An 18,071-nucleotide genomic window follows, 5' to 3' on the forward strand; every position below is an offset into this window, starting at 1 on the left:
CATTGGGTTAGAAGATTTAAAAAACAATTACAGCTATTGCATTCAGATGAGGAAATCCTAAACCATAATCTAGGACTCTTTTGCAAAAAGCTATACAATTCAATAAGAACATAGCTACATACGAAATATCATGCATCTTTGCCATACCGTCTTTGAGGCTGCTCTGGTGGAACTCGGCGGCGAGCAAGGGGAGAAAGATGACGTCCCTGTCCTGCTCCTTCCAGGAAACGCGCAGGATCTTACAGATGAGCTGCAGAGCCTGCTCTTCAGAGACATCTGAGTTTTCAGCGGATTCCTGGGACAGATACAGCAATAGTTAGAATTACAAACTAGAGCGGTCATTGCCGTTCAAGAGACTGGTTACCAGGTGGCCATGCTTTGTACCGATAGGCGGCAAAACATTTAAATAAAAATGTCCTTGGGTAAAAGCAGGGTGATTAGGACTCAATGTCTGCTTTTAGTGGTGGAGGGTCCACCCCCAAAAAGTAGCCTATTAACTCAAATGTTGAGAAAATGAACGCTAGAATTGCTGCTATTATTTTAAAAAAATTGCCATCCAACACTTTTCGGAGGACATACACACAGACACACCACACACATTTTTTTTACAGCTTTTCTGCTACATAGACCACCCTCGTTTGGTTTCCACATGCCATATATTTTGATTGTGCTGTGATGTTTTACATACTTTTTAAAACTTTCTAATTGTATTGTATCCACAGATTCAGCTAAAAATTAAAACCTTTCCTACGAGTATTATTATATTAATTATTGACTGACTACGGCTTTCCAAATTTGCCCAACACTGCTATTTGTAAGGTTAATTTTAAGTGCATGTTGTGATTTTTTTAACCATTCCTGAACCTGTGACCAAAAACAAGCTACATAGGGGCAATACCAGAATAAATTATCTATTGATTCTGTCTCTTCGTAGCAAAATCTACAGAGCTGAGATTGTTGTATGCCCCATATACAGTTGAAGTCGGAAATGTACATACACTTAGGTTGGAGTCATTAAAAGTCAGTTTTAATCTGTCTGTAAACAATTGTTGGAAAAATGACTTGTGTCATGCACAAAGTAGATGTCCTAACCGACTTGCCAAAATTATAGTTTGTTAACAAGAAATGTGTGGAGTGGTTTAAAAATAAGTTTTAATGACTCCAACCTAAGTGTATATAAACTTCCGACTTCAACTGATATATACAATTCTGTTGGTGGAAAGAATTGTATATAATAATTTAAATTGAAAAACCAAATGTTGAATCAAGTGTTGTTTTTTGTACCAGTTCATAAACCATGTGCCATGGAATCGGTACATCCAAAATCTCTTCATTTATTTTGCAACCTGTATGGCGCAGCTGTCAACATTTTTGTCCTCAAATGAAACTGGTACATTTTTCTATTTATGCCAATTCCTTTTAGCCAATTTGTATCTTTAATATATGGCAGGTAAAAAAGTTCCCTACCTTCTCCACTTGCCTCCTCCGTTTTTGTGGTAATGCTGCAATCAGTTATTGCAAATTTGGATTGAGCAGACATTCCCCATATATTTTCGATAGCTACATGTGACGTAACTCCGTTTCTATTCATAATATCATTAATAAATATAATAATGTTTTTCCCATAAAGATGTTTTAATTTTTATTAAATCAGTATATTTGAGTAACCATAACGTTTGTAATATTCGTTCATTCTTTTCTGGAGGATAAAACTGAAATTTTAACCAGCTTTTATGGCTTGTTTAATAAAGGGCAATACTTTAAACAAATTTTAAATTAGTCAGAAATTAGAAGTTGTAATCTGTACGAAGGCAAAAAGGCAATTTTCAACAAAGGCTGAGCCTTTCGTAATAATCTACTGGAAAAACCCCAAATGGTTAAGAATAACTTATGTTTGAGTGAAGCTTTTAGTAAGAGGTTTAAATCTTTAAGGTTTAATAATTTTAGCCCCCCAACTCATTCATTATATAAACTGATACGTTTAATTTGATCTGGCTTAGCATTCCAAATTAAAATAAAATATTCTTTGCTCATATGAATAAAAAAATGTGTCTGCAGTAGGCAGTGCCATTGTAAGTAAGTAAACTGTGATAGCACCATAGTTAAGCAGTTAGTTATTTTCCCATAAATAGACAAGTATTTACCTCTCCATGGTTGCAGAATCTTATCTATTTTTGCTAACTTCCTATTGAAATTGATTGTGGTAAGTTCATTTCTATTTTTTGATATGTGAATACCAAGTATGTCTACTTGTCACCATATGATGTCACCATCCGCCCATTTTATTGGTAAACTACAAGGTACAATAAACACTTTTAATGATCAAATATGTAGTATGGTACACTTGTCATAATTAGGTTTTAGTCCAGAGAGGCTAGAACAGTTATCAAGATCTTCAATGAGACTGTGCAGGGATCCAGATTGTGGACTTAAGGGGGGATTAATATATTTTTTTAAATATAAAAAATAAAAGATTCTACAAAAAGAGTCATCAGCATACATTTATTCCCTGGATTTTTAACATCGTGATGTTCTTGTTCAATCTAATTTTAATATCTAGCACTTCAAATGGCCATAATAAATATGGGGACAATGGACAGCCTTGTTTTACTCCTCTTAAAAGCTCAATACTTTCTGACAAGTAACCATGGATTTGCCTCCTTACCACTGTCTGCAAATTACACCGCTGATTTTAGATCTGAATTAGTGAAAACAGTAGGATACCCATATTAGCGACTTTATTTTACTATCCATTTTTCTATTGGAAATTGATTGATTCTGTTGCAATGGCTATACAATAACTATGAGCTAATAACTGCTGCCAGCTGCTCTTTATTGGTGCCAATTAGCCTAGCCATAACACCCCTTTCAAAGACACCTTTAGCTAGATGCTAGAATCCATAATTCAAAAGTATTCGGGTGAGGGTTAGAGAGAAAACAGACTGTACCATGTAAGCAGACAGTGGTGTTTTCAGAGAGCTTTCAAAGGCCATTGGCATAGACAAATGTACTGGTTCAGAGTATTTCAGTTCTACAGCCATGTGGAGATGGGTGGAGAAGGATTCTATAATGCAATCACTGAGGCAAACCTGGGCATACAGATAAAGAATCTTCAATGCCAGAGTCATAATTTAGGTTATTTTGTTCCGAAAAACTGCAGACATTTTACTCGTTGCTATTGTGCAATAGTAAAGAGATCATTTCTACATCATCCATGAAAGACCTTCCACACATTACTAATTGCAAGGCAACATTTGAATTATCACCTATTTTGAATTTAGGGATTAGATCCCTGTGAGACTTTTTAATAGAACTAAAAGTGACTAACTCAAAACCAAAGTTGTTTTATCAGCCAGGAGCAAGGTCTTTATATTAAAGTCGAAAATGGCTCTGTCCATCCAAAATGACCTACTTATTATGACCAAAATGAAGATGTATTTCTTTGAGAGTTTTGAATATATTTCCTTTTCTACATTAACAGGAGTATCAAAAGGACATTTATTTTCACGAACACAATGAAACCACTGAAGTATATGAATCCACTGCTCATTTGGTGAAAAGTATTGATGTACAAAGTCTCCAACAGAAAAAGTGTTCCATTGACTTCCATTCATTTGGCAGAACCTTTTCTTGACAGAGGTCGTGTCTGAAATTGCACCCCATTCCCTATCTGTATCGTGCACTACTTCGAAGTGCTGGTCAAATGTAGTGCACTATATAGGGAATAGATTGCCTGGCTACCCAGATTATTTGTTCCGGCCAAATGCCACTCCAGGCCCACAAAAGTTTCTTCTCTGTAATGAGTGTGGATTTGACTCCATCCCCGACCCCTCTAGAATGTGAACACATTCAGACCGTCTGATTTGTCCCAGAAACCAATGACTTGCGCCAGAGTCATAACACACGTGAATGAAGCGCCGTATTCAAAGTACATAATTGGCTTTGATACGGATTGGTTAGACACGATCCAATCCTTACTTTTTTCCCCACCACAAATTACTTTCAATGATGGCAGATTCAGACTGAAGTATGTAGAGAATGATAGAGAAGTGGAATAATTCAGTTTGAGCCTTCAGGCATGGGAATAGATGGTGCCTTTTTAGACAGCCAAAGTGACTAATTAAAGTACAGCAAGTAAGGGGGTGGAATGGGAGCTCTGCCTACCTTTTCAGCCAGGTCCCTCTTCTCCCTGCGATCACTGTCCTCCACCTCCATGTTCTCTATCCCTGAGTCCACATCCACTTGGGACATGCTGCTGGGCCACACGCACAGAGACAGAGAGGGAGAGAGGAGCAACATAGATAGGGACAACCAATTTATCCCTCCACCAGATCACACAAACAGGCTATCAACTGTACTCCAACTCAAAAAGGACAAAACACACTGTGGCGATGAACAGTTAAAATCAGCTTGTGGCGGTCCTATCGCCTATCACAAGCGCATAGTCTTATTTTCTGTTCATTTCCAGACGATTCTACATGTTGAATCGCCACCATTCATTGACACCCAGCAGTTGATCTCTTACACTTACGTTGCTTATGTGGCCATCCACCGCTTTTAAACGTTTGTCGGCACGGTTTTGTTGTTAAGATGTGCAATTAGCATTCAAGGTAAATTCATAACAGCTAAAATCCTTACGCCTCTGTTGTGCATTTAAGTGCTTTCGTGTTTTGTGCTATTCCCCTTACCTTACAGCTGCAATCTTTATCGGTGAACCTGTCACGTTTATTTGCGATATTACAACGGCTCGGACGCCATTGCACATGCGATAGAACAGCAGAGTATTTTTTTATACAATGCTGGATGCTAATTTCCTCAAGACAAAAACAAAACGTGCCTGGGGTGGCCAGTTTCACCTATCGGAGCTCAGCTTTAACACATATCTTTGTATAACCCACTGCACACATTGTATCTAGCTTTAAACTTTCTAACTTGAGTAGGAATGAAGGGATGCATGTGACATCTATTAAAGCTTTGGGTAAGGAGTTCATAAGGGGTGAATGGAGACACTAAGCACGAGATCAGACAGACCCCGGGCGATAACAATTGAACAGAGCTGAAATGTGATGACTATCATCCTAGCCTCTTCTCTTATGTTGAATTACACTTTGTTTCGTTTCTTTGACCATTTTAAACACACTTCAAAAGACAACAAATACAATCATTGACGAACACACAAAAAAGTCAGAAGACTTACAGTGGTGAGAGAAAATTTGAACCCTTTAGGATTTTCTACATAAGTTTGAGCTAAAATGTGATCAGATCATCATCTAAGTCCTAATAATAGATAAAGTGAACCTGCTTAAACAAATAAAAACAATTGTACTTATGAATTTCTTTATTGAGCACATTGAATTTAAGATCAATGTATTGGTTGGAAAAAGTATGTGAACCTCTTGATTAATCAGCTTAATTAAATGTATTAAACTTGTCAAACGTGTAGTATTTGGTCCCATATTCCTATTACAAAATCAATTTGCTCAATAAAGAAATGAAAAGGTTGTGTTATTTCTTTAATCAGGTTCACTTATTAGGACTTTGATCACATTTTAAGTCTAATGTATGCAGAAATATAGCAAATCCTAAAGGGTTCACAAACTCTCTCACCACTATTTCCAGTGTGGTCTTCTAAATTGACCTCTTACCCCTAAACACTCCTGTCCTGTAGATCTGAGAGGATTGGGGTAGATAAACATCATGGCAATAGCTTCATCTTGCCTTCGAATCTCCATATTGCTTACACCTCCTAGCCAAACCTCTCAAAACTGGGCTAAGGATCGGTTTTGAATCGACCAGCCCGAGTTACTCACCTCTTTTCACAGGAGGCTGTGTCAATGTCCATGCTCTGCGATCGGGAAAGACTCTGGGACTGGGTCTCCAGGCTGTTGGAGGGAGAGCTGGAGAGGGAGCTCACTCCCTCGCTGCTCTGACTGCAGTACGCCACCCCTGGGACAGGTACGAAAGGAAGAAAACAAATAAGCAAGGTACACAGGAGGAGACAAAATGGCACCATATTCCCTATATAGTGTACTACCCTTGGCCCTGGTCAAAAGTAGTACACTACATAGGGAGTAGGGTGCCATTTGGGACACATCCAAAGAGCTCAGTGTGTGAGGAATACAGTATATTTGACTAGACCCCCATGGCTTTTCTCTGCATATGTACAGTATGTCCATTGGCAACAAGCACTTTTTTGTCAGCTAGCCAAGTTAGGCCACCAGAAATGAACTTGAACACACAGCTGTGTGAGTGTGTGAATTGGAACGCCTGTCTACTCAACAGCTAAGGACAAAGCTGATTAAGGCCCATATCCAATGGCTAAAGAAAGACCAGGAATTACCACCTGACTACAGAACCCTCAACATAATGTGGAAAACCTGGGCCTTGTTCAGCAGGGCATCATTTAGCTGGATAGAAATACGTTGTGTAGAACAGACATGCCCGTGACATGTAAAAAAAAGTATGGCAGATGGACCGCAATGGTGCAGACTGCCTCCGTTGAAAATGAATGTCTTCTGCCTGACTGTAAAAGATATCAAAGCAGTTCATGGACACAGGGTGTTATTGTTAAAGCCTGATGCCAGTGCTGTTCGTTGCACCCTCCTGAACACGACCTTGGTTGTGTTCAATTGGGATGAACAGCTGTAAACTAACAGCATTTTCCACAAAGGTAGGCTAAGCCCTATTGCATTTTTATTTGCTAGCTAAGTTCATGCTGAGATAGAATACCACATGTGGAAATCGGTTTAACAGCTATTGGAAATTAGCTTATGTTTATTGAAAGCCTATATCAAATAATTTTACATTTTGGCAACTTAAAGGATTTGGGTCTATCATGTTTAAAAATTAAAAATAAAACACTTGAAATTGAGAACAACATCATTACACATTGTGAATCTCATTTAAAGCAATCAGTCAGTCATTAAGGTAGCTTCCTTTGCCAGAGTAGGCTAACCAGTACAAACAATAGGGGAGAAACTGTATTCATCCATATCTATGACTCAATAGTATAGGTTCTAGAGTACTGTATGTGTTTGTGAAAGCAGCATTTCTCACACCAATGCCAAATGGGGACACAGTTTATATCTCCCATGGACTTCAGAGCAAAATCCTAAAATAGGCCATTAACTGCAGAGGCAGTAGGAATTTAATGTTCAAGAATAAGCCCACAATCTGGGAATAGCCTATAGAATGCCACACTGCTTTCCACTCTTGACTTCCGCTGGCTGAGAATGTTAGCACTCTCATCTGTGCCCTTAGCTGAACTCAGGCCAAGGCTGGTGCACGAACGGCACAGTGACTGTGCACTTTCCTGGTAAAGGGCACGATGGCAGGTTCGGGAGACTTTGTTTTGCTTGAGACCAAGCTTGTTCATGGTGATTCCATAGCTGGTCACCATTTGATTGAGGCTACCAGGTTTTCCAAACCACTCAAGATCAACTTAACAAACAAGCCTACTCCAACCGGGCCTATTTTGCATCTGCTCTGAGTCCTGGAACTACTTAAAACCAGACTGCCTTCCAAAGTTTCTGAACTTTGGTTCTTTTAAGCCCAACTGAGTGGAAAATATACATTTGTACATAAGCATGTTCACTCAAGAGGCAGAGTATTTCAGCCTACTAATGCTTCTTACTAGTTAAATAAAGGTTACATTTAAATAAATAAAAATGTGTACTAGCCAGTAACATCTGAACTTGACCTATAGCCTAATTATGGCCACCTGTGTTTTGTTGTCATTCCCAGTATGAATGGTGAGGCTGAAATGCATCCATGCAGGGCGGATAATGGAATTTTATTGAAGTGAGCCTTTGAGCGCTATTTCATTCACTATATAGCTAATTAGCCTACAGCAATGCCTTTACAGCAAGCAACAGCCTGCAAGCAATCTGAAAAAACTTGTTTAGCTCCCAATGTACGAGATTTTGTGAAAACTAGCTACAGAACACAGTATAAAAATGCTAACAAAAGATTGGAGGCTTTGCTGAATGTTTTGGTCATCTTTAAACATTCTGTCTAAGATGTGCTCATACCAGATGCGCCAATAGGAGAGGTGGCGGGGGTGACACTCTGGACATTGAGCCCAAGTGAATGTGAGGCGGCTGGTGGTAGGGGCTGGGGTGTGGCCCCTGAGGTCCCAGGAAGGGGCCAGGGGGGGGTCTCTCTCTGTGGGGACGTCAGGGGAGTGCTGAGGGGGGTGCTGGGCTGGGATGTTTGCCCTCCTGCAAGTCTGGCCAGTCTCCTTCTGCGGATCTGTAATGAACAGAAGCAAGCTAGCTAGTTACCCAATGATGATTCAGTCTACTTAACAGTATAACAGACCAACATGAGACACTGATTTGATCATTAATCATGGTCAAAGGGATACATTGGGATTTTGGCATTAAAGCCCTTTATCTACTTCCCCAGAGTCAGATGAACTCATGTATACCATAGTTATGTCTCTGCATCCAGTATGAAGGAAGTTGGAGGTAGTTTTGTGAGCCAATGCTAACTAGTGTTAGACTTCCAGTCATTGCACTATGGTATTTACTAGCATGCTAGCAGTTATCATATACTTCGTCATTGTGCAAACGCTAGTTAGCAACTTTCTTCAAACGGCATGCAGAGAGACAAAAAACAAAAAAATACTGATAGACGATAACATTTATTTAGGTGTTGTTTGCCTACATCTTTGGGAATAATAAAATGACAGCAAGAAGCTAGCTAGCTAACGGCATGTTAATCTGACTTGGGCCCGGTTTCTCAATAGCGATGGAACTTAGGTTAATGAATGTTTTAACAATGCATCTTTCTGACAGCTGCCAAAGATGAAACATCCATTTCCAAAAACACCACGCAGAGACAACGGTCGCTAAGTGTGCCACTGGAGCATGCCGATACTGATATCAGCTTTCTCCATTCAAATCTTTCGGTAGCATTAGAAATATTGCACAATACTGACGACGGATCAGCTCCTAGACAGATATTACCACCTACTGCTGCAAATATTGAGGCAGCTTACTTTAATGCTCAGCGTTGTTGTGGTGCCTGGAGAAGAAATGGCACGCTGTGTGAAAAAGTCTATGACAAACAGTAACACTCTGAATGACCTAAAATTACAAATTTCATATTTCTTTTTCACAGTCAGGCCAATCCAAGCTGTACTGTGCAAGTACCGTAATTTCCGGACTATTAAGCACACCTGAATTAAAAAATATATATTATTTTGAACATAAATAAGCCGCACATGTCTATAAGCCGCACGTGCCTACCGGTACATTGAAACAAATGAACTTTACACAGGCTTTAACGAAACACGGCTTGTAACAAAAATAAATAGGCTTTAACGAAACACGGCTTGTAACAAAAAATTAGCAGTAAGCTTTAGTTGTCTTTTTGCACTGAGTCAATTCCTCACGCTGCCGTTTCCAACGTCTTATCATCAACTCATTAAGACCAAGCTCCCGTGCAGCAGCTCTATTTCCTTTTCCAACAGCCAGATCAATCGCCTTCAACTTGAAAGCTGAATCATATACATCTCTCCGTGTCTTTGCCATGATGAGGGTGACAAAACGACTACCGTAATCAGAATGATGGGAAGTTTGAGAGCGCTCGATTTAATCTAAACAGTAAACAAAAGTTGTTTGACCTTAACCCGTTCGGCAATTTCATTGGTCTAATAAAAGCTTCATGCCGCCAAAAAACTGAGCACATCACAGAATGTGTTTTTTTGGAAGAAAAAAAAATTGAAAGCGGGAAAAATCCATATATTAGCCACGTCATTGTTTAAGCCGCGAGGTTCAAAGCCTGGGAAAAAAGTTGCGGCTTATAGTCCGGAATTTACGGTAGGCTAATAATAGGCCTAAATAGATGAGGCTTTGTCAGAAATTCTCAGGTTTCAAATATTTTCATGTTTTCGCTCTGTCAGTTTTTAAATAGAAAAACAGCCAAATTGGATGTTCTAGGTCCACAAACAGTGCTTTTAGCACATCAGGAGACCACTTTTGAGGATTGGGAAAATTCTAAGAAATTTAGATTTTTTTGTGTAGTTACCCTTTAATTCAGGCACCTAGCACTGTTTGGTTGTCTTGTTTCTGTAATGCACATGAGATGGTGTTTACAAAACAAATGGATTGATGCAAATAATCATATCGTTTCTTCCAGGTCGGCATAGGCTACTTTGTAGCTAGTTAACATCTAATGGAGAAGGTTTTTTGAGAAAGGCCTTCTGTTAGCCTTTCAATCTATCTTTTCCTGTTCCTTAATTGTTTGAAACCTTGACGTTTTACTTCATGAGGCACATCTTGCTTCAAATAAGCCTATTGCCAAAATCCCCCCATAGAAACGTGGAGGCAAATATATTATAAAAGACTTCGTCATATGCACGGAGGCAATTATTTTATAAAGACTCTTATGTGCTCTCCTGTTTTATTGGTTTCCAAATCATCTTTCTTTCATTGTCAAGCAGCTAAAGGCAGTATCCTAGTCATATTAGCAACCCATGATAGTTATTGCCTCTTTAGATCTCCACTCTTTCTAAATGGATATTTCCATCTCTGTCCATGAGACCGCTTGCATCTGTGGTGCACAAATTGCATTTGGGAACATATGTGAGTAGGCCTACCACCGTGTGCACATTACTGCACTTAAAATGTGAAGAAATAATTGTTGATAAACATTTGAAGTTAAACATTATGATCCGTTTCATCAGCCTTATTAATTGAGTGTATACATCCACTACTTTGATTCGCATCCTAGTGATTAAGTAGTGAGTATACACAATGCCCACAAGAAAAACTAATAACACTGCTAATGCTTACCCAATAACAAAACGCACTAAATTACCAATTTGGTACATAACTGCGCACCTGTTACGCTACACATCATGAAATATATTGAAATATTACAGACAGTAGCCGACAAGTAGCAAAATAGAACTCTTTGAAAATGTAATGCATATGATTGAAGTTGGCCTATAGTCTACTAATGATATTTTTTTGCAGTCATCTCGGTTTTCATTGGAAACATATCTGTATACATCGCTTGTTTGTATTAATTGCAAAGACATTGGCAACTTTGTATTTGTAGTCAAGTTTGTTCATTAGTTATCGGCGGTCACAGAGAGACGGATAAACCAAGTGATTATATGTTTAGCGGAGTTCTTCTGTGTATAAAGCGACGCGGGAGGGCAAAAAAAGCATCTAACGACGCACTTGGCTGTTCTACGAGTGTTGTGAGACAGGTGTTAGATTACGAGCGTTTTGATAATACTAGTTTTGGCAAACAAAAGATTTAACGACGCTCCTACGAAGGTTATAATGATGAATTTAGCGTTAAGAGGCTTTTTGGAAAACGGGCCCTGATTGGTTGCACAATGCCATGGTGGCCTGCTGTGTTATGCTGAGTCGCCTAGCTAGCTAACGTAGCTACCTGCCTTTAGTTAATAGGCTAGCTAGTTACATAGAGTGTGGGCTAAATAGCCAGTAACGTTACTAATGTATCAAAACATACCCATTAATGGACGTCAAGGTATCCAAACCCTTATTATCGAAAAGGCCAGCGTTAAAATGATGTGTTGGCTAGCTAACATTACTGTTAGATCTCCGGCTTTTGCTTAACGCGTTACTGTAGTGTCACTGACTAGCTAGCTACATTAGCCTTTGAAAGGGTAACGTTAACAACGACGACATGGACTTTTATCGACACAAATTGGGAAAAACGAATAGTGGTTTTTAGCAACATTACGTCGTTATCTTACCTCGTCGGCACTCAACTCCTCCATCGTTTTCCCTTTATTTTCAGCTAGCTTTACTAATTTTGCCAGCCAGCTAGCTATCTGTTTAATAGAACCAAATGTGCATAGTCTAACTCGTGAAACAAATAGCAATTTGTCTTGATTGCCTCGAAGTAAATAAAAAAAAAAGGGATGCGTGCGTTTCCTCAAATGAGTGCTATCTATTCGAATTATACGAAGAATGAAACAAACACAAAAGTATTATTCATCAAAACCACTGAGGTATGATCAAAACACGAAGGTTGCCATTTTGGATCATGTGTCACGTGACTGGGGACTGACACTTTACAAAGGGAGGTCCCAATACCGGGAGGTCTTACACTATATACAAAAGTATGTGGACACCCCTTCAAATGAGCGGATTCGGCTACTTCAGCCACACCCGTTTCTGTCAGGTGTATAAAATCGAGCAAACAGCCATGCAATCTCCATGCCTCAGCCGCGAAGTGGTAGGCCACGCAAGCTCAGAGAACGGGATAGCCGAGTGCTGAATCGTCTGTCCTCGGTTGCAACACTCACAACCGAGTTCCCAACTGCCTTTGGAAGCAACACCAGCGAAAGAACTGTTCGTCGGGAGCTTCATGAAATGGGTTTCCATGACCGAGCAGCCGCACACAAACCTAAGATCACCATGGGCAATGCAAAGCGTCGGCTGGAATGGTGTAAAGCTCGCCGCCATTGGACTCTGGAGCAGTGGAATCGTGTTCTCTGGAGTGATGAATCATGCTTCACCATCTGGCAGTCCACAGAGGAATCTGGGTTTGGCGGATGCCAGGAGAATGCTACCTGCCCGACTGCATAGTGCCAACTGTTAAGTTTGGTGGAGGAGGAATAATGGTCTGTGGCTGTTTTTCATGGTTCGGGCTAGGCCCCTTAGCTCAGTTCCAGTTGAGGGAAATCTTAACGCTACAGCATACAACAACATTGTAGACGATTCTGTGCTTCCAACTTTGTGGCAACAGTTTGGGGAAGGCCGTTTCCGGTTTCAACATGACGATGCCCTCATGCACAAAGCAATGTCCATACAGAAATGGATTGTCGACTGGCCTGCAAAGAGCCCGGACATCAACACCATCCAACACCTTTGGGATGAATTGGAATGCCAACTGCGAGCCAGGCCTAATCGGCCAATGTTAGTACCTGTCCTCACTAATGCTCTTGTGGCTGAATGGAAGCAATTCCCCGTAGAAATGTTCCAACATCTAGTGGAAAGAATTCCCAGAAGAGTGGAGGCAATTTTAGCAGCAAAGGAGCACTCCATATTAATGCCCATGATAATGCCCATGATTTTGGAATGAGATGTTCGACGAGCAGAAAGTACACATACTTTTGGTCATGTCGTTTATGTGTCAAAATAATACTTGTTTACACTAAACTGTGATAACTTATGTTATTATCTTGGTTAAATTACATTTAGCTGATTATATTTTTTGGGGAAGGTAGCCTAGGGTCAGAGGCGCAGGCCAGCAACCTCGGTCGTAAATTCAAATCCCAAATCTGGTCTTGCAACCGGTGGGTATCCTATCCCCACATGATCTACAAACTAAATCATATAATTACTGGTATCACAGGCTCTTATTGGCAAATCTTTGACTGCTGCTAATACAACAACTAGTCTTGGCAGTCCTCTTTTATTATCATATTCTCGTCCACCTATCCTTGACATGTTCACTGGGACAGGGGTTTTGGAGAAAAAAGTCATAGCCTAGACCAGAGCTCTCCAACTCTGTTCCTAGAGAGCTACCCTACTGTAGGTTTACGCTCCAACCACAGTTGTATCTGACCTGATTCAACTCATCAACCAGCTAATTATTAGAATTTGATAAGCAAGATTAGGGTTGAAGCAAAAACCTATAGGACGGTAGCTCTCCAGGAACAGGGTTGGAGAGTCCTGGCCTAGACGTCTGCTTCAGGAAGCCCTGATCATCTTTTTTTATTTCACCTTTATTTAACCAGGTAAGCTAGTTGAGAACAAGTTCTCATTTACAACTGCGACCTGGCCAAGATAAAGCAAAGCAGTGCGACACAAACAACAACACAGAGTTACACATGGAATAAACAAGCGTACAGTCTATAACACAATAGAAAGGGAAAAAAAGTCTAAATACAGTGTGCAAATGGCATGAGGAGGTAAGGCAATAAATAGGCCATAGTAGCGAAGTAATTACAATTTAGCAAATTAACACTGGAGTGATCGATGTGCAAGTAGATATACTGGTGTGCAAAAGAGCAGAAAAGTAAATAAAAACAGTATGGGGATGAGGTAGGTAGATTGGGTGGGCTATTTACAGATGGGCTATGTACAGCTGCAGCGATCGGTTAGCTGCTGAGATAGCTGATGTTTAAAGTTAGTGAGGGAAATATAAGTCTCCAGCTTCAGCGATTTTTGCAATTCGTTCCAGTCATTGGCAGCAGAGAACTGGAAGGAAAGGCGGCCAAAGGAAGTGTTGGCTTTGGGGATGACCAGTGAGATATACCTGCTGGAGCGTGTGCTACGGGTGGGTGTTGTTATCGTGACCAGTGAGCTGAGATAAGCCGGAGCTTTTCCTAGCATAGACTACACCGCTCGTGTCGCGTGCGCAAGCGTTGCAAAATAAATGTAGAAATCTGTTATTCAATTATTGCGCCCACACTGCTTGTGCGCGTCTGCGTTGCCAAGGGCTAAAATAGAAGTCCTTTCTATTTCTGACACAGATCGTGCTGCAAGTCCTGCCTCTCCCATCTCCTCATTGGTTTATAGAAGCAGGTACCCACGTGCCATCTCCTCATTGGTTATACCCACGTGGGTGATTGAAAGACGAACTGTGTTGCCGGTCGTCGTGGTAACACTATGAAAGTTTAGATGCCAATCACCATATAAGTTCAAAGATGAAAAAGCCTGGAAGGAGGAGAGATGACTAGAAATGATTCGGTTGACCGTTTTATGTGTGGATTAATTGTCGGAGTAGAGGACCTTGTGCATTTCAGGTAAAATAACAACTCAATGTTTATATCCCAGGACAAATTAGCTAGCAACAGCAAGCTTGCTAAATAGGACAAATTATCTAGCAAGTGCAAGCTAACTAGTGAAATTGCCATAAATTAATGTTATTGGTTCAGAGTTTGTTTTTATATTTTAACCTGCGTGTCGTGATCGCGTTTGGTGTAGGGGGCCAAAATAAATTCATGCACGATGGCGCACGAGCGCAGCCGGTTTGGGAGCCGTGTAAGGGGCTTTGGTGACAAAACGGATGGCACTGTGATAGACTGCATCCAGTTTGCTGAGTAGAGTATCGGAAGCTATTTTATAAATGACATCGAAGTCGAGGATTGGTAGGACAGTCAGTTTTACGAGGGTATGTTTGGCGGCGTGATTGAAGGAGGCTTTATTGTGAAATAGGAAGCCGATTCTAGATTTCATTTTGGATTGGAGATGTTTAATATGAGTCTGGAAGGAGAGTTTACAGTCTAGCCAGATACCTAGGTATTTGTAGTTGTCCACATATTCTCAGTCAGAACCGTCCAGAGTAGTGATGCTAGTCAGGTGGGCGGGTGCGGGCAGCGACCGGTTGAAAAACATGCATTTGGTTTTACTAGTGTTTAAGAGCAGTTGGAGGCCACGGAAGGCGTGTTGTATGGCATTGAAGCTCGTTTGGAGGTTAGTTAACAGTGTCCAAAGAAGGGCCAGATGTATACAGAATGGTGTCTTCTGCGTAGAGGTGGATCACCCGCAGCAAGACCGACATCATTGATATATATATACAGAGAAAAGAGTCAGCCCGAGAATTGAACCCTGTGGTACCCCCATAGAGTGCCAGAGGTCCGGACAACAGGCACTCCGATTTGACACACTGAACTCTCTGAGAAGTAGTTGGTGAACCGGGCGAGGCAGTCATTTGAGAAACCAAGGCTGTTGAGTCTGCCGATAAGAATACGGTGATTGACAGAGTCGAAAGCCTTGGCCAGGTCGATGAAGATGGCTGCTTCTTCAGAAGAAGATCTTCAGAGAATGTGTAAATCTACACTAAACATAGACACTGAAACCTTAGGCTGCTGCTTTTCAGCCCTTTTGACGATAGGCTACACATGAGCTCATGCTCAAAATGCAGTGAAAAGAGAGTATTATAAAAGAGTATCATAAAGGCTGTATGATTTATGGAGTCAACTAATTGACAGTGTTACATTTCCACATTTTTATTTTCCATATTATACAGTCTATGCTTGATATTTTATTCACAAGTTTGTGGCAAGTCTGTTGGAGCTAGGAACACAAGCATTTCACTACACCCGCAATAACATCTGCTAAATATGTGTATGTGACTGATAAAATCTGATTTGAAGTCTTTAGAATTTCTCTTAAAACTGACTTTGTCAGCAAGGCTAATGACTTTGGGAAAATCAAATCCAGTTATGTTTAGATTATTCTCAGCTCCCTACCTTGCCTCATGGCAAGACAGAACAAAGGACCACAAAGAACACAATTTAACTTTGTGTACCGGTAATAAGGCAAAGTCTTCTCCAGTTACTGACTGATATCTGCTAAGATTTCCTAAGCCTTTACAATGTGAAATATAATTTTCTTAAACATCCATATTATAGACCAGGGCTACTCAACTCTTACCCTACGAGGTCCAGAGCCTGCTGTTTTTTTTTTACCTGATAATGAATTGCACACACCTGTTGTCCTAGGTCTAAATCAGTCCCTGATTAGAGGGGAACAATTAAAACATGCAGTGGAACTGGTTTCGAGGTCCAGAGTTGACTTTGAGGGTTATAGACCATTATTAATTCAGGTGAGAATTCTCCTCTTAAAAATGTCAACCAAGCCCTGCTGTGTTCTTCTTTTCAAATGATGTACCGTACAATTTTAGAACAATAATCCAATGGTGTCCACTAATGGTCAAAAAGCATAATGTTTTTCATTTGGGACTATCAAACGAACAGGCAAGTCATATTGCCCCAGACAATGCCAGATAATTTACAGCTCTTAGACCTGGGTTTCTTTCCCATATGCTTAGGGTTCGGTCTAGGAATAACACAATTGGTTTACATCATGGAACATCCTATCTTCTTCTCAAGAAGATGGTCGATGTGAGTAAGGTCTTTAATCAGATCAACACTTGAAAGGCTGTGGGGCCAGATGGTATTCCAGGACTCGTTCTCAGAGCATGCGCAGATCAGCTGATAGTCATATTCACGGTAATTTTCAACCTCTCCTTGTCCCAGTCTATAATCTCCACGTCTTAAAATGACTACCACCATTCCTGTTCCCAAGAACTCCAACGTTTCATGCCACAATGACTAACGCCCTGTAGCATTCACATCTGTAATCATGAAGTGTTATGAAAGACTGGTTATGACACATCAACTCCATCATCCCAGACACCCTAGATCCACTCCAATTTGCATACTACCCCAACAGATCCATAGACAACACAATTGCACTCCACACTGCCCTCACCCACCTAGATAAGAGAATGCTGAGAATGCACATAGTCTGGGTAGCCATTTGATTAGATGTTCAGGAGTCTTATGGCTTGGGGGTAGAAGCTGTTTAGAAGCCTCTTGGACCTAGACTTGGCGCTCCGGTACTGCTTGTCGTGTGGTAGCAGACAGAACAGTCTATGACTAGGGTGGCTGGTGTCTGACAATTTTTAGGGCCTTCCTCTGACACCACCTGGTATAGAGGTCCTGGATGGCAGGAAGCTTGACCCCGGTGATGTACTGGGCCGTTCGCACTAGCCTTTGTAGTGCCTTGCAGTCGGAGGCCGAGCAGTTGCCATACCAGGCAGTGATGCAACCAGTCAGGATGCTCTCGATGGTGCAGCTGTAGAACCTTTTGAGGACCTGAGGACCCATGCCAAATCTTTTCAGTCTTCTGAGGGGGAATAGGTTTTGTCGTGCCCTCTTCATGACTGTCTTGGTGTGCTTGGACCATGTTAGTTTGTTGGTGATGTGGACACCAAGGAACTTGAAGCTCTCAACCCGCTCCACTACAGCCCCGTCGATGAGAATGGGGGCGTGCTCAGTCTTCTTTTTCCTGTAGTCCACATTCTTTTTCACTGCTTGGTATGGCAACAGCACCGCCCTTGATCACATGGCGCTACAGAGGGTGGTGTGGACAGCCCAGTACATCACTGGGGCTGAGCTCCCTGCCATCCAGGACTTCTATATCAGGCTGTGTGAAAGGAAGGACCAGAAAATTGTTAAAGACTCCAGCCTCCCAAGCCATAGACTGTTCTCTCTGCCTCCGCACAGCAAGCGGTACCGGTGCATCTAGTATGACACCAACAGGCTCCTGAACAGCTTCTATCCTGAT

At 41.0% G+C, this 18,071-nt stretch overlaps 1 protein-coding gene across 10 annotated transcripts in view; it reads right to left on the bottom strand.

Moving 5' to 3' along the window:
* Positions 1-12,051, bottom strand: part of ube4b (ubiquitination factor E4B, UFD2 homolog (S. cerevisiae)) — a 51,574-nt gene extending 39,523 nt beyond the window's left edge. For 3 of the 10 annotated variants that reach the window (XM_014145787.2, XM_014145786.2, XM_014145785.2), the window contains exons 1-5: positions 11,738-12,050; positions 8,031-8,250; positions 5,811-5,946; positions 4,165-4,255; positions 148-295 (exon numbers count right to left, since the gene is read on the bottom strand). In XM_014145787.2, coding sequence (XP_014001262.1) covers positions 148-295; positions 4,165-4,255; positions 5,811-5,946; positions 8,031-8,250; positions 11,738-11,761 — 619 coding nt within the window. In that variant the 5' untranslated portion in view covers positions 11,762-12,050. Of the gene's footprint in view, positions 1-147; positions 296-4,164; positions 4,256-5,810; positions 5,947-8,030; positions 8,251-11,737 lie in introns of all 10 variants that reach the window. The other 7 variants (XM_014145793.2, XM_014145792.2, XM_014145784.2 and 4 more) reach the window with 6 other exon arrangements.
* Positions 12,052-18,071: the final 6,020 nt, after the last annotated feature.

This window comes from Salmo salar, chromosome ssa15 (assembly GCF_905237065.1).
Source record: "Salmo salar chromosome ssa15, Ssal_v3.1, whole genome shotgun sequence".
NCBI classification, from domain to species: Eukaryota; Metazoa; Chordata; class Actinopteri; order Salmoniformes; family Salmonidae; genus Salmo; species Salmo salar.